This window comes from Rhea pennata, chromosome 4 (assembly GCF_028389875.1).
Source record: "Rhea pennata isolate bPtePen1 chromosome 4, bPtePen1.pri, whole genome shotgun sequence".
In the NCBI taxonomy this organism is placed as follows: Eukaryota; Metazoa; Chordata; class Aves; order Rheiformes; family Rheidae; genus Rhea; species Rhea pennata.
The window spans coordinates 59,091,013-59,112,942 of record NC_084666.1 but is presented as its reverse complement, the minus strand read 5'-3'; the positions used below and the strand labels follow the sequence as shown (position 1 = coordinate 59,112,942).

The following is a 21,930-nucleotide window of genomic DNA, read 5'->3' as shown; positions in this document are numbered from 1 at the left end:
AAGAGATTAAACAGATTAAGATTCTTCAGCTTGAAAAAAGAGCTATCTAATAAGATGGAAAGAATATAATAGGGTTCTCTAAAAATCAAGGCCAGCATAGAAATATGAACACAAAATAACTATTCACTGTCATAAAAGGATTAAGAGGAATCAAGTGAAATTAAGAGGTTGACAAAAGAAAAGTAGAAGCATTTTCCACGTAATATGCAATCAAAACAGTAGAAGTCACTACCATAGAATGCTATTTTTACAGTACCATAAAAAAAATAAACTGAATAAATTCATATCTGTAGCTAGGACTTGAAAAAGGAGGGTTTTTACTAATGTATCCTCAAGCATTGCCTGATCAACCTAACAGAAAATCAAATCCTTCAATTCTCTCCTATTTTCTACTAGAATATTTTAAGCATCATAGTTGTTTTCAAACTTGTTACACTTTTATAATAAATTTTAACTAATTATAAAGCAGATATATGATTGCTTTCCTCATACCTAAACCCTTCACTAGCCCTAATACAACTAAGTGCATAGTTATATTTTTAATTTCCACCATGAAAATAACACTAGATTCAGACAGACACTTGACAGCCTGCCTGAATGAGGCTGCAGTGAGAAAATTAAACTGCTGTTGCAGTAGTGAACAAAGTACTGTGTAAATTTTTTTTTAATATATTCATTTTACTATAAACCAGCAGATATAGTAGTGAATTAGGAATTCCACATAGGAAATTAAGTAGTTCAGTGTAATTCCGTAACACTGGATTAATGCAAACATTTCAAAGAAAATCAGATTCTAAATAAGGACCTCTTTAGTCCTTCATCCTATCAGTGTCTTTTTTTTTGGCATCACATTTAAGCACAAGAGTTCATTTTCAGTAAGAAAGGTAGGAAAGGTAAAGCAGCATGGTTGTTGTGGTTCTCACATTCTGCAATTTTACCTTAAGAGAAAAAGACTAAACAGGAGAACAAATTATTAAATTAGTAACAGGAAGTAACAGGATGGTAGAAATCAGTCAGACTCTACCTGGATGGCCGCCAGGTTCTTTTGTTCCTGTGAGGGAGCCTCATGGACAAAACGCAGCCAGTTAGAATGGCGTGGATTGCTTGCATCCAATACATAAAGGACTTCACCTTTACTCCCACGAACCTGAAACATTAATAAGAACAGGCAAAATTAAAACTGTTTACAATACCTACCAAACAAACACAAGTATTTGCAGACACACACAAACACATAAAACGTTATGGCATATTGGTACTCAACAGATGAATCTTGAATTCAGTAGGTACTCCTAGCTAGGGTGCCTATTCACCTTTTTCTACAAGCACATTTATCTCAGAGTAATGTGCAGAGTAGGCAGGCAACTCATAAACCCAGCAATGGGTGTCAGTTTCCTTTATTGAATTCACTCATTTTTTTAGTCTTTTCCTTACTAAATAATTATCTCTACTTTATGACTGACTCCTGGATCTCCACAATCCATCTATATGGTTACTTGTGCTCATGTTCTTTCCTCCCTCTTTTCCTCCAAATTCTCCTCTCCTTATGATCTTGCCAGAAACTGATAAAATCTGAGGTCATTTCCCCTTCCAACCCTATCATCCCTTTTCCAGTTTTCCTGAGTTCTCCTCTTTCACATGTTTGGATGCCAGCATTTTACTCCTACAGTCTACCTAGTTCTTTCTCCTCATGTCCTCCTATCTATTATCGTTCAGTCTGCCTCTCATGACTTCCTATATACCTAGGTTTGAAGGTCACATGCTTCCAATTCCTTTTTCCTTCTTCACAACTCACTATGATGTCCCATCTTCCTTTTCTAAAATAATGTCCAAGAGTGGACTATATTTTATTCTGTAACCTATATGCATTCTCTAAGTTGCTCATCCACTTACTGTGCTATGTTTCTCATCTAGTGACACTTCAGACAATACCAGCAATAACTTTTTGCTAAAAATAAGGGACAGGACTTTCTCCAATCTTATGCTATTTCAACCACCATTTGTTTCCAGGACTAACGAGTTCAGGCTCTTCCTCCTGAGTTTCTATATGCCTGCAAACACCCATTTCCATGTTTGCATCTCAGTGATCTTTATCTAGATAATTCTTCATCCTTCACTTTCTTTTTCAGACTTTGTGTTCTTCCAGATTAGTATGTCCTTTGTTCATTATATTCTCTCAAAGAGCTCTATTCCCCTCTACTGTCAATTCCCAAATCCAGCTATTTCTATATAGTATCACCATCTCCAGAAGCATCTCAGCTTTAACCAACAACCATTACAAACAGCATGTGTCAAAATCTGAACTAATCTTTTCCATTATCTTTGTTTGCATCTTCCCTCTTCTGTTATCACACCAACTTCTCAACCAGCTTCCAAGGCCAACATGAATTATCAGCTCTCTGCCTCTACTTCTATCCCATTACTCTGTCAGTAAAATCTGTTTTTTCTTCTTTATCACCAAATAGATCTTTTCTTCTTCATCCAAATTCCAAATCCAGTAAATACGCTTTCATTACTGTTACCTCTTACTGCTCCAGTGACAATCTTATCCTTCCCAGAAACTTATAAACCACTCTTTGAAAACTACATTCCTCATTTGTATTTCAAGTCTCCTATTGTTTTCTGGTCCTTTAGCACCTCTTGAGATTCTTTAGAGCCAGGACCAATATAACTGCATTTACCTATACTGTATCTCCTATTTTAGTGCTCATTTAGACATATTTCATATATAGGTCTTCAAAAGAAGTTTAAATATGTAGCCTCAATGAATACCACTCATTCCTAAACTGTATTTGACTGAAATTTTATCAGAATATTAGATGATTTCAGTAACAGGAAATTAGCATATCATATAGGTGAAGAGCTGTAAATTATTTAGCATGGGAAATAAACATGTTAGGGTTTTGTCCACTAAGTGAAGAAACCACTTTAAAAAAACTGCCCTGTAGAACTGAAAACAGATGCAAGCATCACCAACCTATTAAGTGAGGCATTCCACACCTTACACTCCAGAACACCAATGGTACCTACCTTTCCAAAGAATATTGACTGATAGTTGTACCACCAGATGAAGCAAATTGTCCAATATTTCTCTGGTAGCCATTATTTGGAAGAAGTAATTCCACAAACAACAGCTATTACCCCAACATGAGGAACTTCTGGATATCACTACAGATCCGTAGCATTTTTAGAACTGTGCCCAAATTTCAGATTACATTGACAAAATGCAAATACTAGAAATAGAAACGTAGTTTTCTAACCAAATCTTTCTTCCCTCTCAAAACACAAAGAAATACTGATGACAAAATATAGCTGCCACTTTTATCACATAAAAATGGCTTTTTGTAATAGTATATCTGTTAAATCTCCTCTGAGAGAGGATACAAAGCTATTAAACGAGGTCACACTGCAGTACTATGATACCCTACGATTTATTTATATACAGATCATATTTTCTTTATGTGTCAACAAGAAGTGTCCCCTGTAGGTATTTTCTAAGAACTAGGGATTTCCCCTATACCAGATCAAAATTAGATTGTCATCATGTCTTTGCATTTAAATTACTCACATTCTTGCTGTGTTTGTTTCTAATAGATGCACTATCATATGTTTTCTGTATGACCACTTAAATTATCTGAACTTTTACGATATTGCTAGAAAGAAAAACAGTATTCCATTACAATAACAGCTGATGACAGCACGTTGTTCTCAAATTAAAAGAAAAACTTTACCATGGTTCTGCAAATAAAATTCTTCTAAATGTACTGCAAGGAAGATATTCTATCTTAAGAGGAGCACATCACGAAAAGCTGCCAATATTTCAAACTGTAAAAATTTCCTTTCAAACACCCTGATCTACCACAGTGAACAGTGTCAAACCTATATATTTAAATATAAGTTTTGACCCTGGAAGTAATATTATCTTACACTATTCCATTTGGAAATAATGCCAATTCATTATTGGAACTGTTAGTTCCACTAGGAATATAAGCAAAATGCATGCAATCAAACCATAAAAGAAAGCTCCAAATTCACACAGAAATGCATGCTAATGGTATATTTATCCCCTGAAAAGGCCCATCAGGTTTTACAGATTCATTGATTACATTGTAATAATCATCTAGTTTAAATATGTAACCTGCTGAGCAGTATACCATTTCTGGTGATAACGGTTAACAGTGCAGATTAACATCTTTGAGCAACTGAAGTTAAGCTAATGGCTTTGTGATTCAGCAACAGCCACCCAAAGCACAGGTTAGACAGACCCTCCACGCAGGTCCTGCAAAGGTTTTCATCCGTTCTTGACTCAGGTTGCAAAAAGAAACCCTGAAGCTATATCAGAAAAATATACATTCATCTCAATGCTACACATCATCTCAGTTGTGCTTTCTCAGTATCTGCCTACTCATGAAGAGGTATCAACATAGTGAAGACTTAACACATAAGGAAACTATTGAAAACAGAATAGGATAAATCCCTTGAAGACACATGTCGTATTTTCTATTGCTTTTTTCACCTCGTAAAGAAATAATGCTACATTAAATATACAGGTGTGAAGCAAAATGTCACAAAAAATAGTCAAAAACACTGTACTTAACCTACACCAGATTGGCAACATTTACCCACCTATTTTCTCACCGGTTGGCTGAATAGTTCTGCGAGTTCCTTAAATGCACAGTTGATCTTTGAACATCATGGTAATGACGAATCTCAAACGCTATCAATAAATCTTTTTTTAAATAAACAAAAAGACCATCTGCTTTGCAAATATATGTCTCAAACTGAAAGCCAGTACAAGGTAATAATGGTGGTTAAATAAGGCTGGGCTGTACATTTTCCATTTAAAGTAAGTGTATCTAAATATCATCCATATCAAATTATTACTACACTGAAATGAAATTTGGAGTATGTCCCAAACAATGCTCTCTCCAATAATAGTCCACTAGAATTCTCAATCATCTCCTTGCCTTGTGGTGTGTGATTAAACTGATTCTTTTGTTATATCAACAAAAATAAGCTAAAATCCTTAAGTCTGGCTTTGCTTGTAAATCTGTTCAGATATCCAAGGAGACAGGATCAAAGATTCTGTCACTCAGACAGATGTTGTACCACAGGCATGATAAGTCTGCTAGCCACAGCAACAAGCTTTCCCTCTTGCATTCATCATCACTGACACTGGAAAACATGAGAAATGTACTGCGTAGTATCACTCAGTATCGCCTCCCAAGTAAGGCAGCTGCAGCAGCTATAAAGCAAGGAAGAATACAAGATTAATACATCAAGCTGTGTTTGTCCTTTTCAAGAAATTTAAAGATACTGCAATTTACCTCTCGATCCCACAGAGCTAGGATGCAGCAGGTAAGTTTCGGAAGCACCACAAGCCAAATTCTACATCTTAAATCAGCTAAGGTTTCCTGGTTTTCTCATTTCAGAGATTCTTCTTTTACAAGAATACAGGTACATAACTTTATCATTTACCCCACACAAGGCCGCACAACCATGCAAAAGTCATTCTGCACGAAAACTACCAGACCTTTCCCAGGGATTCCTTTGCAATTGCTCAACTGCTCCACTAGGAATCTTCAGGACAACCTGCCTACCATAACTATGGCTGGCAGGAAATTGTAGAAAATGAAAAACACTTTTGTATATCACTGACTAAAGTAGAAAACCTTTAAGAAAGCTTTTCTTAAAGCATCTGCAGGTTAGTTATTTCATTTTCCCCAAACATCCATCTGAATTGTTATAATATTTTAAAAATAGCTTTAAAATACTTAAAAGACAGAAGATTTTTACAGGATTGAGATTCCCTGATAACTTTGTGAAGTAGGATCAATTTTATAACACTAGCGAGCATACTTCTATTTAAAAACTGTGAAATTTGAATGCCCCACCTGTATATATAACGAATTCAAAGCCAGAATATTATTTTCCCATTTTCTATACAGTTATTGCCTAAACTCAGCAAAATCATTCAACAGGCATGAAATGCCTTTTTTTTAAAAAACACAAGAAGGCTACAGTGATTAATCTAAAAACAAATTTTATAATTATTTCAGTAAAGCTTGAGCTCAAGCACAGAACTATTTCAAATTGGTTTTCTAAGAGGGCAAAACTAGAAATGCTCTTAAGTCTCATGAGACCCTCTGCTAGATAATTAAGGATTCAATTATCCACATAAAACAAGACCTAGAAAGATTATATGATGGTCTATGGTTAATAAGAGAAATCAGTGAAAGAGATGTAAACAGAGCTGAAAAGTCTAGCCAAAACTAGATCACATCATAGCACAGAATTGTAAGTTTCTTTAAACCTAGAGACAGGACCTCATCCCTATTTCTCTAAATAAAAGAGCAAATCCTCAAAGTTTGAGGATATCTGTTGCCATTCAGCAGAAAGTACACACTATACTAGTCTAGTCCCAAGGCCCTTTGGATCATCGTGGATACTCCTGTAGCTTCGGTAACCAAAGAAGGTGAGCCAGAGCATCTGCAACCAGGGACTGAAGCAAACAGAAATGAAACATCACCTTTGCTTTCCCAGATCAAATAACTAAGTAGCAATTCACTTCAGATTTAAGTAAAGGAAGCCTTTGGCATAAACCTAGAACAAGGCTCAAAACCATACCAGAGAAACCATAGCAAAACATTTTCCATTTTACTACAAAGCCTTCAGTATTTGGTCAACGACTACAATTCAATAGCTAAAATGAATACAGATACCCAGAGCATGCACCAGAACACCTCAAACTGAATGTGCCTGAGTGTTATCTTATTGAGACTTAACACAAAGGTATTCTGGGACTGCTCAGCCCAGAGAAGAGGAGCCTCAGGGAGGATCTTATCAATGTTTACAAGTATCTTATAGAAGTGTGTAAGGAGGATGGAGCGAGGCTCTTCCCACTGGTGCTAGTAACAGGAGAAGATCTGGTGGTGGGATAGCTCACATGACTGGAATGCTGTCATGGATGGTTACATGCTTTTTAGGAAAGACAGGCCAGAAAGGCAATGGGGTGAAGTTGCTCTTTATGCGAGTCAGCAACTGGAACGTATCGAGCTCTACCTGGGGGTGGATGTGGGCTTATAGTCAAGCACTACATAAGTAAGGACTAAAGGGCAGGCTAACATGGGTGACACTGCTGCAGATGTTTACTGCGGGCCACCTGATCGGGAAGAGGAAGTCGATGAGGCCTTCTACAGACAGCTGGAAGAAGCCTCGCCATCACAGGCCCCGGTTCTCAGGGGGGACTTCAGCTACCCCCGATATCTGCTGGAAAGACAACACAGCCAGGCACAAACAGCCCAGGAGGCTCCTGCAGAGCGCTGATGGTAACTTTTTGACACACACGGTGCAGGAGCCAACAAGGAGTGCCTGGGGACTGGAACAAAGTCACTGTCACTCCAGCCTTCAAGAAGGGCAAGGAGGAGGACCCAGGAAACTACAGGCCAGTCAGCCTCACCTCCATGCCTGGAACGGTGATGGAACCGCTCATTCCGGATGCCACCTCTAAGCGTGTGGAGGAAAAGGAGGTGATCAGTAGTCAGCATGGCTCCACCAAGGGGAAAACGATGCTTAACCAAGCTCATAGCCTTCTCTGATAGTAGGACTGGCTGCATAGGTGAGGGGAGAGCAGTGGGTGTTGTCTACCTTGACCTCAGCAAGGCTTTCGACACTGTCTCCCATAAACATCCTCACAGGCAAGCTCGGGAAGCGCGGGTTAGACGAGCGGACAGTGAGGTGGATTGAGAACCGGCTGAAAGGCAGAGCTCAGAGGGTTGTCATCAGCGACGCAGAGTCTAGTTGGAGGCCTGTAGCTAGGCAGGGTCCCCTAGGGGTCAGTACTGGGTCCACTCTGGTTCAGCTTATTCATCAGTGACCTGGAGGAAGGGACAGAGTGCCTCCTCAGCAAGTTTGCTGCTGGTACCAAGCTGGGAGGAGGGGCCGATACACCAGAGAGATCCGGACAGGCTGGAGGGCCGGGCAGAGAGGAACCTCATGAAGTTCAACAAAGGCAAGTGCAGAGCCCCGCACCCAGGGAGGAATAACCCCATGCACCAGTACAGACGGGGGGCTGACCTGCTGGAAAGCAGCTCTGCAGAGAAGGACCTGGGAGTCCTAGGAGGACAAGTTCACCATGAGCCAGCAATGTGGCCTTGTGGCCAAGAAAGCCAATGGTATCCTGGGCTGCATTACGAAGACTGTTGCCAGCAGGTCGAGGGTGATCCTGCCCCTCTACTCAGCCCTGGTGAGGCCACACCTGTACGACTCCGTCCAGTTCTGGGCTCCCCAGGACGAGAGAGACATGGAGCTACTGGAGAGAGTCCAGCATAGGGCTACCAAGATGATTAGAGGGCTGGAGCTGATTCTTCTTGTAAGGAAAGGCTGCAAGAGCTGGCCTGTTTAGCCTGGACAAGAGAAGACTGAGAGGGGATCTTACCAATGGCTATAACTAGGTTATACAAATATCACTGAGGATGACAGAGCACTAGAGGGGATCTTATCAATGGCTACAAATATCTTAAGGGAGGGTGTCAACAAGATTTGGCTTGACTCTTCTCACTGCTGCCGAGCAACAGGACAGGAGGCAACCAGCACAGACTGAAACAGAGGAAGTTCCATCTGAATATGATGAAAAACTTCTTCACTGTGAGGGTGACAGAGCACTGGAACAGACTGCCTAGAGAGGTTGTGGAGTCTCCTTCTCTGGAGATACTGAAAAGCCCCCTGGATGCGATCCTATGCAGTGTGCTATAGGTGACTCTGCAGTGCGGGTTGACTAGATGATCTCCAGAGGTCCTTTCCAACCTCAACCATTATGTGATACTGTGACACTATCGACTCACACTGAAATGCAAGAAATTTCATCTGGACCTCAGAAAGCACTGCTTCACTGTGAGGGTGGTTGAACACTGTAACAGGTTGCCTAGAGAGGCTGTGGAATTTCCATCCTTGGAGATAATCAAAAACCAACTGGACATGGTCCTGGGCAACTGACTGCAGCTGATCCTGCTTGAACAGGGGATTGGACCAGATGGTCCCTACCAACCCTAAATATTCTGTGGTGTTATTGACCTAATTTACCCAAATGTCTTTACAGCAAAATAAAATACTTGACCCACACTCTTCTCCTCCCCTCAGCAAAGGAAGTTTTGCCTCAAGATCAACCAAGACATCACTGAATTATGCCATACAAATGCCATATCACTGTAAAAGTAATAAGGGGGGGGAGAAGAGCCCCTAGCCACTGTATAAGCTACCAGATGAAATTCTACAGAGGTCTAAATAATGCATAATGCAATACCCATCAATAGCATGAATTACTTCATTTACTAGCCTTTTATCCTGCAATAAAATTATCCCCAGATTTTCAAAATACCTCCAAAGCTGTCATGTACTTTGGTACGCTACTTAAAAATGCTCATGAGTGCAATTGCAGACACTCTGCCCTGCACACCTGGCAAGAGAAGAAGAAAAAAGAAAAGCTTCACCGGAAAATAAGCAGATGGTTATTTTTGCTGAAGGCAGTATACACACTGCTTGCTTTCTGGAAATCATTTTCTAAACATTTATAAATCTAAATAATAATGTTCATTCAAACAACCATGTAAAGAAAAGTACTGTCCTCTGCATTACAATTTTTTTATTAGCTGAAAATATCATTTTTACTTTTAATACTATAAAACAACGAGATGCAATACTTCCGCATCCTGAGTTTCATGGACCTTCCTCAGAGTTCACTGGAGAACATTCTAATGTTGCTGCAGAAGATATTAAAATAACACTTCAAAAATGAGACAGAGAGGACAAGTTCCACTTTTCTTCAGCTCAATTATAAAGCAAGTTATTTGTATTAATGAAGCTCTAACTAGTGCGTGATGTTATTTGACCCTTTAAAGACAGAACCATTCAGAAAGCTCATTCTTAAAACTTGCGTGAATATGTTGTCGAGCTTTCACAAGAAGGATCAACTTCCACATTCACTGTGAAAGATACCCATATCTCTGAGAACAAATAAATTAACATTTACTTTATCACAAAATACAGGGCATACTTCAGGCTCAACGTCTTGTATGTAAAAGCGCTACCATACCAGAACCACATATTTTACTAGCAAGGTCCTCTCCAAAAACCTCAACAACACAAAAACTCCATTAGTTTAAAATGCTTGACTTCTCATACCCCAATCTTACACATAAGGACTCTGATCTAAAGCTGGCTGAAGCCAACAGTAGGTTTTCCACCAACTTTGCTGGTTTGGGGGGAGGTTTATATAACTGAAAAAAATTGTCACTGCAAAAACATTGAGCATTAAGTAGTAGAAAAGAACTTCATTTCATTCTCTAATATAAACAAAAATGAGCATTAGCTCCCATAAAAAGACTGATTTCTGGCATGTTTCTGTCCTTTTTGTATTTAATTTAAAGCAATTAAGAAAACATAACCTTGGCAGATAGCATAGTGAAAACAGTGGCAAAAAACACACCTGAAATACGCAACATTCAGTGTCACACAGCATAGCATGTGCCATCTCATCCTGACCAACATTTCTTCATGGTATGACAAGGTATTTGAAAAAACACCAAGTCTTTCCAGACCTCTTCATTTTATCATTTGCCAAAGTCATCACTAGAAGTATATGTTTGCTGCAATCCAATAGTACTGAAATGAATGCTACTTTCTTGGTTTGGGACAATAAAGAAAAATTCAACACATATCTTACCTTCGCAGCTCAAAGAAAACAACAAATCTTTGCAGCCTCCAAAAGTAAAAACTTCTGTGAAATTTAATGCCTAAGAATATTTTGTTCTTGCCTCAAACACTTGCTCTCCCTGCAGATACATATAAGTTTAAAATTGCTAGCCCAAGTAAAATACTAATATAGACTGACAAGTCAGTACTTAGTTGAGGTATTTACAGGACACTAAAAATCAAGAACAAGCTCTCAAATCATCACCAGAACTAGCTGCATACTTAACCATTAAACTTTCAATTCAGTCCAAGAGATAACGGTGACTTAAAAAAAAAAAAAGAGAGAGAGAGAGAGAGAGAGAGAGAGAGAAAGAGAGCGAGCGAGAGAGAGAGACTCAAAGCCAGCTGGACATTTTGCTGGCTTTCTAAATTATTATTCCTGACTATATTATAATCAAAGATTTTTTCATTCACATCACTTGCAAATAAAAAATTTCAGCATGCAACTCTTTACAAAGACAACAGCAAGATCAAGGATGCTTTTGTTTCAATCCTCCAGAGTCTCCAGAATAAGCAAGTATAAATCTTTGATTCCTTCAAAACTATGTAAATTATAAGCAGACTAACGGCATTCTGCTATATTCAGTTTAATCACAAACTCTAACTCAGGACTTTATTTAACAAAATCACTGGACACAAATAAACTTCCTAAAACTGCTTCTAACTTGCATGTTTTCCAAAAGACCAAAAAATCCTAATGCATACAATTCTGCCTCAGTGTAACCTCTTAAAGATGCCAGCTCACAGTGCTGGTCTCAGAGAAAAAGGAATAGCTTGATCACAAAAGACCACTAGCTACTCTGTACAACTAGAAATGCATGTGGTAAGTTTCTTTACAGAAGAGTGTTGCAAAAAATTGAAGTTGAGACCATAAGCATCACATGCCAAGAAAATATTGTTCCATCAACGTTCATTTTTACTTGACCCATGAAAATGTAAAAGCTCTACTTTTTCTAAAGGTGTCCTCTCTGAAAATGCACATTTTTGACTGCCATCAGATTGTGAGGTCAGGCTTTACTGTACCTTCATCCAGTAGTCAATAAAATACTTATTTTTTAATATATTTGGTACAGCTGAGTATGCACAAACTTGGCTAGTTGCTATGACTGCCTCCCAGAGTCTCTGGAATAACCATCCACTTGGACTGTTCCACTTCTTTTTACCTCCTGCACTCCTGGTCTCGATTTTCAACCTAAGGCTACTCTCAGCATGATTTAAATTACATTATAAAGATTGTGTTCAGATCAACTTCAGTAAACATGAGCAAGTTGGGTTCAAACACACAGGAAGTCATAAAATTTGGTATGCAGGAATCTTTTCAAGGCTCGCAAAACTGCATTACAATAAGATATTATGAAAAGGTCTTAGAACAGCTCATAAAAAACTAATTTTCTGGTTTGCTGTTGATGGGGTCATATTAGTGTCATCAGTAAATACATGCATTCGACTTTTATTTTCTGCCTTATAAAAAACAGACAAATTCCATTTAATCATCACAAATGAGGCATTTGGAAAATCATATGGCTATCCAAGTAACATAAACTAAAAGACTCTCACTGCTATAATTCACCCATCATCCATCCTAAAGTCCCTGTTCTAGTTCAAATATTTTATTGATTTAAAATAACCTGCAGAAGCCTCATGAAAAGGCAAGTAAACCAAGACAAATTAACATGTATTCTGCAAACATTCATAATAAAAGCACGTTGTATCATTTTTTTTACAGCTGAGAACAAAGACAGTGAAACAAGTTTCTCTGAGTATGTAACCAAAGAAGAGAGAGAAAGGACAAGTCTGTACCTCCTCTGTGGGAGTGGATATTTTGCGCACACCTCATGGACATTTAAAAAAAGGGAGGAGGGAATAAATTTATCTTGTAATAAATGTACAGATAGTGCTTTAAGAAAGAAGTAGAATGCAAGCCACATAACATACAAGTTACAGTCATCTTTTCACCTCTAACCTCAGAAAGTTGAAGGAGTGGGAAATGAGTATCCTGCTCTCAGTAAAAAACAGGAATAAGTATCCTTTTCATGGAAACTGGCTGAAAAAAAGAATAAACACTGAAGGGAATTCTGTTCAAAGAACTAGAAAAGAAAGATTGGAAAGACAGAACAGAAGCACTAAAAAACAGCTTTTTTGAACAAGTTGCAAAGTTCTGTCACTGCAATTATTTTTCAGTTAGGATATCATCTCTTTAACTAGTAAACGTAGATAGAATTTTGCTACAGTTGAACACAGCTATGACAGAGAAACTAGCATGGGTTAAGGTCTCAATTACAAGGTCTAGCACATGAACTGTTTTTTCTGTCCAATATATACGAGAGTTTCTGAACAGTCCTGAAATTCCCTATGCTTTCGTTTGCTGAGAGCACCAGGTTTTTATTCTGTTAAAGATCTTACACCTATTCACTGCATTATAAATGTTACTAGAATGTAAAAACTTTGCTTATACAACTGCTAAACCCTCACACAAATGTCACAGCAGAGAACGTTCTATTTTATAATTGGGGGAACCTATGATCTGACATCTGTCATTCACCACGAGTATATCAGTAACATCAGTAATCATCTTCCCATATTAAAATTTTAATCATTTTAACAATTTTCAGATGTTCACTATTTTTTCACAATGTTAGTGCATTTTTTAATTTTTCTCAATGATTTTCACACTTCATTGCTTAGGAACTATCACTTGCTATTTGTTTACGCTTTTAAAAATGTTAGTTTATCCTCAAAAAAGCATACTCGGAAATGACCAAGAAGTACAAAATCTAGCTACAGTTCCTCTAGCTATGAAAAAGAGATTTATTATAGTAATGACTTAATTCTAGGAACACTTTTTACTAGGTTTGATGCCACTTTGGACTACTCACCTCCCACATGAGCCTGCAGTCTGTGTTCTCATCTACTTCCTGAGGCATTCGCTTCTCTCCTGCAAAGGGGCCAAATTTTTCACCCTATGGAAGGATTAGAAAAGAGAATAAATTGAACGATTATAAAATAAAATGAGTTAGTTAAAAAAAAAAAAAAGGTGGTATACCAAACTACAGCAAGGGTACCAATTTTAGCTTCAAGTGGAGAAAACAATTTTGTTGTCTTACTCCTACCTTCCAAAAAGGTGCACAACCTTGAGGATTCAACATCCATCAAGTTCAGGCACTGCTTTTCAAATTTGTTTACTGTCTGGCCTATAAACAGTTACAGGTAGCAGTATATAATAGCATGATTTTTTGTAAGACTTTCCAATTCTTCTCATAGCTTTGGGCATCTCTTAGAATCATAGCTTTCCTCTACATATTTATTTTCCTTGTGGCGAGCAGCATTTTTCTTTAATTTAAATAAGGCTAAAATTTACAAGTCAAATTTCTTGTAAGTTTTTCAGGAAGCATTTTGCAATAGCCATCCTAACAAAATGTAAAGTATTTGGCAACCACAAAGTTTACATTAGATTTACTTGAAATATTATTTGCAACACTGTTTTTTGAAGTGCCGCAAGTCAAAACACTGAATATAGCTTCAAGGGTTTGAAGCATACTGAGAGATTTATTTAAAAAAGCAGGGAGTATGCACGTGTCTATGAGTTAATTAAGCCTTCATAAACAAAATTAAAACGTTATACCACCTGCTAATCATAACACATACTGTGAAAGCATCTATTAATATGGAAAACCAAAAAGCTTGGTTTTCTGAAGGCGTTTCCTTCATAGACATCACATTAGCAGCAAGACTGAATTAATTAACCAGGACTTTATTCTTACATACGCCTAACTTTTTTCTCCCATGTCTTTACTTGCAGTGACAAACCCTACAAACTGGAATGCAGAATGCTATTTTCCTTTAGGCAGTATTCTGATTGAAAAGCTCTATGTATTTGAATGCATTACAGATTATAACTATATGATAAAAATGTTGGTGTTTCTTTTCAAATATAGTATTTTGGCTAATAAAAATAGCAATCTTGTCTATATGTCCATTCCTCCAGGCACACTCCAAATCCCGGGAACTGCCTGCTATATGGTCTCCCAGTTCCCTAATGTTAACAAATTGCCTCCTAGTAGAGAGAAGGGAGAGGAAGAAGCGGAATGGAAAACTTCCAGGCTGATTGCTCTTTAAGACAATCAAGCAAATAACAAATCCTGGTATTTAAAATTAAATCTGAAGTATGCAACAGGTAATAAAGGAGAAGTAAACTGGAATTGTACAAGAAGATAAAAACTCAGGACCAAATTTTTTTAGAATGTGCACAAGGAATATTCCATTAGAAGGAACAACAAAAAAGAAGGCAAAAAGACAAGAACAGCAGAAGACAACAACTGTAGCCTGGAGTAGCAATGGAGATGCAGAAACAGACAAACACCGACAATAAAACCTGGCACTGTGGGGCTTCATGTCCCCCACTTCTCACTGATCTCCATACCAAATTTCATCATTTAGCTAATCAAATCAAACAATTTTTTCCCCCTGACAGCTCCACAAAGCCTGAGATTTGATATCCACACTGAAATTTCCTTCTCCTTTCATCTCATTGATAATAAAGGTGAAAAACTAGGCCAATGCAATTAAATGTTTGCAGCTCTGTGATCTCAGCTTATACTGAGAACCAGCAAATCTAGTTCTAACACTGCTGTGTAGTAGGGACCAGGCAGATACTACACTAGAGACAAGACTACATTTGTCGCTCAGTTTGCTTAGGTTAAGGTTGAGGAGCAGCCGAGGTGGTGGCACAGGAATTTTCCCCTGGAAATGAATGGTCCTATCTAGCCACAGTAAAGGTAGGTATGCCAATTCCCATAGAGCTCTTCTTCCCCTTCTGGAGAAGGGGGAGACAGCAAAGACACCTCCTGCCAGGGTGAACTGGCTTCTTCCATTCACTTGCAAATCATAAGCAGCTTTGGTACAACATGGAAAGCAGCTCACTGTAACTGCTAAGGTCTAAGGGAGGGTGTAATTACATCTGCAGAACCTCTCACTACTCATAGCAATTATCAAGATGAAAAGAAGCTTGCTTGACTATAATCTAGATTAGCTCTGTAGAAAGAAAAATGTTCTATGAAGTTAATACAGAAATCAATTGAAGACATTATTAATAAGGAACCTGAAAAAGCTAGTCTCCCATAGTCACTTTTTTAACAGCAGAACAGCAGCCTTTTTCAGTACTACAAAGAGATGAATTACCTTCCTTAAGTACTTCGAAGGATTCCACAACCCTCATCTCGGTAACACTTTCATGCTTACAATCCAAACGATTCCCAGATACCTTACAAAGCATCTATAAGATTAATTTTACCCATCACTGAAGTACATATCACCTCTGAGTGAAACACAACAGCTTAATAATGCATATCAACTCAAAACAAGAAATTACTATTTGTGATTCTTACGCTGACTGCTCCAAACCAATAAATTTCTACTGTAGTACATTTGAGGCCTTCTAGAAGTTCAAAACAATGGCAAAAACAAATGGCAAGACATTAACCTCCAATAAGAAGTGGTTGTAACATAAAGAGTAGGTGATTCAGACTTACAAGCATTCCTAAAGCTTGTCAAAATTGAATAGAAAACAGAAATTAGATACTTCTAAACTTGATGTCTTGCAACACAAAAGCCTATGGAGGTTAAGTGTATAAATCTATTCATTTAGCCTTTCAGAGGACCTTCTTCTGATCCATATACGCTTTTACTAGTCCTAGTTAATAGACATGCTGTCATACACCAACAGATATCGATCAAAATCACACTAAGACTTCACTTTTCTGTAAAATCAATAAAACTGAGTTTTATTGCCACCTACTCTAGAGACAACAACAACGATTCAAGATACAAAAGGCACATCATTCAAAGGTCAAAAAAGCTGCTTTCAACAGTTGCTTTCAAGAAAGTAGCAGTGACTAATCTTGTTCCAGTCCTAGCAAACACAGAAGAATGCATTAGCGCTCTCTGATAATTATACCAAGAGTCTTACGATACTGGCACTGTAACCAAAGCCCAGCAGTTAGAGAAAAAAAATTACACAAGAATCACAGCTTTTGTTAAGGTAACAAAACAAAAAAGTTTCCACCTTTTATGATTACAGACAAAAGCTTGAAAACATGGCATAATGCCTGAAGGCACAGAAGCAGATGGCAGACAACAGCAGTTCAAAACATATTATTACCAAAACTTCACTAATACCATAATCTTCAGAGACCTACTTCACAATTACTTAACATTTGGAGAGTTGTTACTGCAATTCCTGATTATAAGATTATCTGAAATGTTTTCAGTAAGGACAACTGCAGTTGTGCGTTAACAATAGAGAGAAAATGGTGCAGTATTTGCTACTCAGGAACACAGATGTTATTTCACAATTAGTGTCATATTCAACATCTTCTCCCAACCCAAGCTCCAACAGATTATTTGACAGGTTAGTACTGCTGCCTCACTACTGCACAGAAGGAAATGATGAAAACACTTCAAATTCGATTTTAATTTCCACAGGAAAGAGCAACACAGAGTCTACTTATATCCAATGCATCAATTGCATTATTTACACACCCATCATTCTTTGAGCAGCTGTGGCCACACAAAGTGGTTAGATCTCTAAGTGTTTTCAGAATACCTGTTCCAACCACGGTTCCTCTAGAGCAATGCAAGAGCTGGTTCCTCATGCTACTGAGAGTAAAATCTGTTTGTTGGACACACAGTGCTGACCAGGGCGCCGTATAACAAAATTGTCTGTGCTACCAGGACAGAGGATACACTTCCAGACAAAAGCCGAGTCTGTAACAGACATCGTCACTACATACTCCTAATAGAGACACACCTCATAATTACAACTGGCTCTGCCTTTCCCTTCTATGTCCCAAATGCATTACAGGTTATAATAACAATGTCTCATTCCTGCGATATCCTGTACAAGGTGCTCACATTGGCTTAGCTACACAGGTAGATCTGTTCTCTCACATCCTTGACCAAAGAGCTATGCCGGCCAAAGCTGACAGCATAAACCTTGTCCATACGTAACTATAGTTCAAAAGCATCATTAAGCTTTATATGCACTACAGAAGAACTCAGGCAAGAATAAAGAGACTATTTTTCCTTGTGCACAGCTCCAGAAGTGCAATTTAAAACAATATAAAGGAAGGGAAACTCAGGCTCTGAATTCTGCATTGACATTCAGAATTTATATTAGTATGCAGGTGACAATTCCAGTGAGCTTTGCTCTGTTTTGGAGAGTCTGGGAATTAATGCATGCTAGTTGTGTAAAACAGTCTCTGATATGGGAACTCTAAAGTTTTCAAATAAAAGTTCTGAACCTCAGTGGAGGAAATTTAAGCTAATGGATAATAAGGTTGGCTTTCTCCTCTCCCATTAATTCTGAGACTCCTTAAAGGTGAGATGCTCCAAGATATCTTGGCCTTGTGGATGAAATGACATCACAGCTACAGCGCAGCCCTCTGAAACCAGTCAGAGCCAAAAGCAGGACAAAGATGCAAAGCGAAATAGATAAAACAACTAGAAGTTTACACTAATGCAGAAGAAATTTAGATACGCCTGTAGCTGTTTGAGTAAGCTGTTCAAACAAGTTACCTGAGTAATTATAAATAACTGGAATTTTAGCTAATCAAGGGATTTTCAATTAAATTAGGAACTGTCAAGGGACATGACTTGTTTGGGATAAGAGATTTACAGATAATTGCAGTTCAGTGGCATCACCTCTTTCACAGGCCCGATTTTACTATCCGGAAATGATGAATTCAATCACTGACCCTGTCATGCTCTAGGAGCAGCCAAGTGACAGGAGCCTGTGAGGGACAGCCGGGGCAACTACTCCGCAGAGGCGCATGCCAGTCTGCGGCCAGGCGAGAACCAAGGAGGCAGTCCTACCCAGAGGAGCTCTACCGCCTCGAAACGAAGCCATAAACACAGATAAAACTAAAAATGAAAGAAAGTGGAAAGGGAGGGGGGAAGGCAGCCCCAGAGACGCAACCTCCGCGCCCGCCCAACGGGGCGCTGCGCGCCGCGGCCGGGCCCGGGGCCGCCCCGGGAGGCTCCGTTTGATGCTGGATGGGTGGCGGCGGGGGCGGGCAGTGCCTCCCCCGAGGAGAGGGAGCCCGGCCGGGCGGACGAAGCGGAGGCAGCGCCGACAAAGCGGCGCTGAGGTGAAAGCTGAGCGCGGCAGCCGGCGAGGGGCGAAGGAGCCGCCCCGCTCTCCTGTGATACGTGGCAGCGGCTCCCCGCCGGGTCGGGCCGCGCTGCGCTGCGCTGCGCCGCGCCGAACCGGGACGGGCCGGGCGGGACAGGCGGCCGTTACCCCGCCCGCCCAGCGGCGGGGCGCGCAGCGCGGCGGCCGATCACCCACCTTTTTCACTCTCCGGGCCGTATAGAGCCCCATCCCGTCCTGCACTTTTGACGACTTCAAGGAAAACCTGTCCGGCACGTACATGCCCAGCATTTTCCACTGACTCGGGGCCGCTGCCTGCTACCGGGAAGAAAGATTACTAGGGACTTCCATTGCACTGGGAGCGAGCGAGCGGGTGGGGGGAGGGGGAGGGGAAGGGGCAGGAAGAGGGGCTGGTTGCGGGGCTTTCCCTGCTCCTGAGGAAGAAGGGAGGAGCCAGGCCGCTTGCGAGGCGCCCGCCACCGGCGGGGGCGTGGGCGGGCCGCGCCAGCGAGGGCGGGCGGGCGGGCGGCCGCGCCGGGGCGGCTGCAGGGGGCGCGCGAGCCCCGCGGGGCAGCGACCGTTAGTGGCGGTTGGGACAGGGTGGGGCGGGACTGAACGTTCGAGGGGCGCGCACGGCCCGCGGGGCAGCGACCGTTAGCGGCGGTTGGGGGCGGGGGCGGGGCTGGGTGTTCGAGGGGCGCGCGCGCTGCGCGGGCCGTTCGCTGGCCGTTCAGTGCGTGCGTTGGCGGGTCAGACTCAAACTGCCGCGGCCAATACTGCTGTGAGGCGCTCCAGTTGCTAATGACGTACAGGTCTGGCACTGAAGAGAAACTACGGACGGGCACTTGAAGTGGTGGCCTCTCGTTGAGTCTCCTGCCACTGAACTGAACAGTGCATCGTTGAGAGGTAAGAAGAGGTGCAGGAGAGCACTTCGCTTACCTATAAATTAGGTTACATTTCCAGACTGATTAGCTCCTCCTCACCTGCCCATGGTGGTATTGTTCTGATGATCAGCCTTTATCAACACGTGGGCATTTCAGCCTGGTTTCAGCACTGCTGTAACATGCAGGCAGGGGCAAGAGGAGAGAGGTAAGGCCGGCAGTGTTTGGGCTCAGACATGGCTTAAGCCATGGAGTTGATCATGAAGTCTGGCAGACGCAGCTGGGCTTCACTCAGGCACAAAAATCCAAACCCAGATTGCTCACATGGCTTGTAAATACACACTGAAATACCTTCCGGCTAGTGCGGGAAGGTGCAGTCACTTGAGAAGTACAGTAACATCCTTGGCTGCACCGATAACCCAACGGACTTGAGGCTACTAGCACTTCCACAGGCCCTGTGTTTGAATTTGTTCTGTTGTCCCATTGCAGGAACAGGTGAATCCAGATTTAGCTACACTTTTGAAATTATAGATAATCCTTCAATTTTGTTTTAGGGATGATTTTCATGCTAATTCAGAGGGAATACAAGAAACTTAGGAAGAAAAAAAGGAACCCAAAATAGTACTATTTTGTCCAAAAAGGAAAAGTCAATATATCTACAATATACTCAACCAGGATATTGTATTATGCATACTGCACTCAATCTAGTTTGAACAGTGAGAAAGAAGTTAAATTTTAGAAGGTTGCTAGGATCACACTGGGACTATCGTCTTTAATAAAAAATACCTAACATTGAAAGTTTCTACAAGATTGATTAATTTTACCTGGGAATGCTGTTCACATCACACACATTGTTGCTCTAATAAAATAAGTTGAAGTAGTGAACACTAGTTTGCAGAGGAACATTCACTGTCAGGGTGGATTAATAGATTAATCATTAATAGATACAGATGCATTAATAGGTGCATAGAGAGTATGAGAAAAAAATGTTGTAATGGTATCAATGGGAAGGAAAAAAAAAAAAAGTCCAGAAGCTTAGTTTGAACATGACAGTGAGCAGATGATAGAAGTGTGATTATTTTTGCAGATCAGTTGTGTTCTAATCCAGTATCTTGTTGGCAATTGCTGAGATCTCCTGTCTGTAGGCAGACATCTTGGGAAGAGTAAAAACGAGGCTGATCATGTAGAAAACTCTGTCTACTTTTCATTGTCCTTATTCATTGTGCACAGTATTGCCACTTTGTGATTAATATCTGCAGTCGTGCTGTAGATATACGGCTTTAAAAAATTAAACAGAGGTAATATATCAGTATAAGTGTTGCGGGGGTATGTGTATGCTGCTGCATGATGTCTTCAATACATGAGTGACAGCAGCAGTAAGTTAGACATTGCCCTCACTTTGATAAGAAAAGCAAAGTAAAGGGAGAATCAATCACAATTGGAAGAATAACTCTGGGAATAAAAATGGACACAGAAGTTTTAAGCCTAGATTGACAGCCCAGACAGTTTCATTTTAAAAAATGAGTATCTAAAATGAGTAAATCAATAAGAATTTTAACAACTCAGAAAAGGTACATTGTGCAGTTACTTGGGCCTATGGTTTCCATTTTAAGAGCAATAGCAAAATGTAACTATTCTGTTAGTTAGAATTGAGCCCCAAAGCTCCCAGATGCATAACTGCACGTACCTATTTTTTTAGACTAGAATGCTTTCCTTGCATTGCAGCCAATATATTTTAATAAATATAAGATTAAAATGTCATGATCACTTTCCCTATCTTTAACCTTTTCCCGCAGCTATATTTTAAAATTCATTTCCACTTTACAGTGGCCTAAGTATTTCCTTCTTTTTTAAAAAGTTGGCTTTTATTAAAATTTAAAAATACTGCAGCTAGTGAGAACAGTAAAGATCAGATCAGACTTGAAAGAGTGTTTCATTTGCACCTTATAAGATTACATTTAACTTTACATAACAGGAATAGTACAGCATAATTTGCAATGCCTTTACATGTTTGTTTTTAAGTAATTGAGGTAGGTAAGATTAAATTATTTCCATTTATAAATTTCATCTGTTAGTATTCCAACATGAAATGCACATACTTGCATCTCATTCAGGTAAAGCAAAATAGAAAAGATGCTAATTCTGGACAGAACA

General features: G+C 39.9%; 1 protein-coding gene across 2 annotated transcripts in view; it reads right to left on the bottom strand.

Annotated features, from left to right (window-relative positions):
- The window catches only part of PRDM5 (PR/SET domain 5), a 94,203-nt gene extending 75,017 nt beyond the window's left edge, over window positions 1-19,186 (bottom strand). For both annotated transcript variants that reach the window (XM_062574803.1, XM_062574804.1), the window contains exons 1-3: window positions 19,094-19,186; window positions 13,626-13,709; window positions 1,025-1,147 (exon numbers count right to left, since the gene is read on the bottom strand). In XM_062574803.1, the coding sequence (XP_062430787.1) occupies window positions 1,025-1,147; window positions 13,626-13,709; window positions 19,094-19,186 (300 nt within the window). The remainder of the gene's footprint in view (window positions 1-1,024; window positions 1,148-13,625; window positions 13,710-19,093) is intronic.
- Between the last annotated feature and the right edge of the window lie 2,744 nt (window positions 19,187-21,930).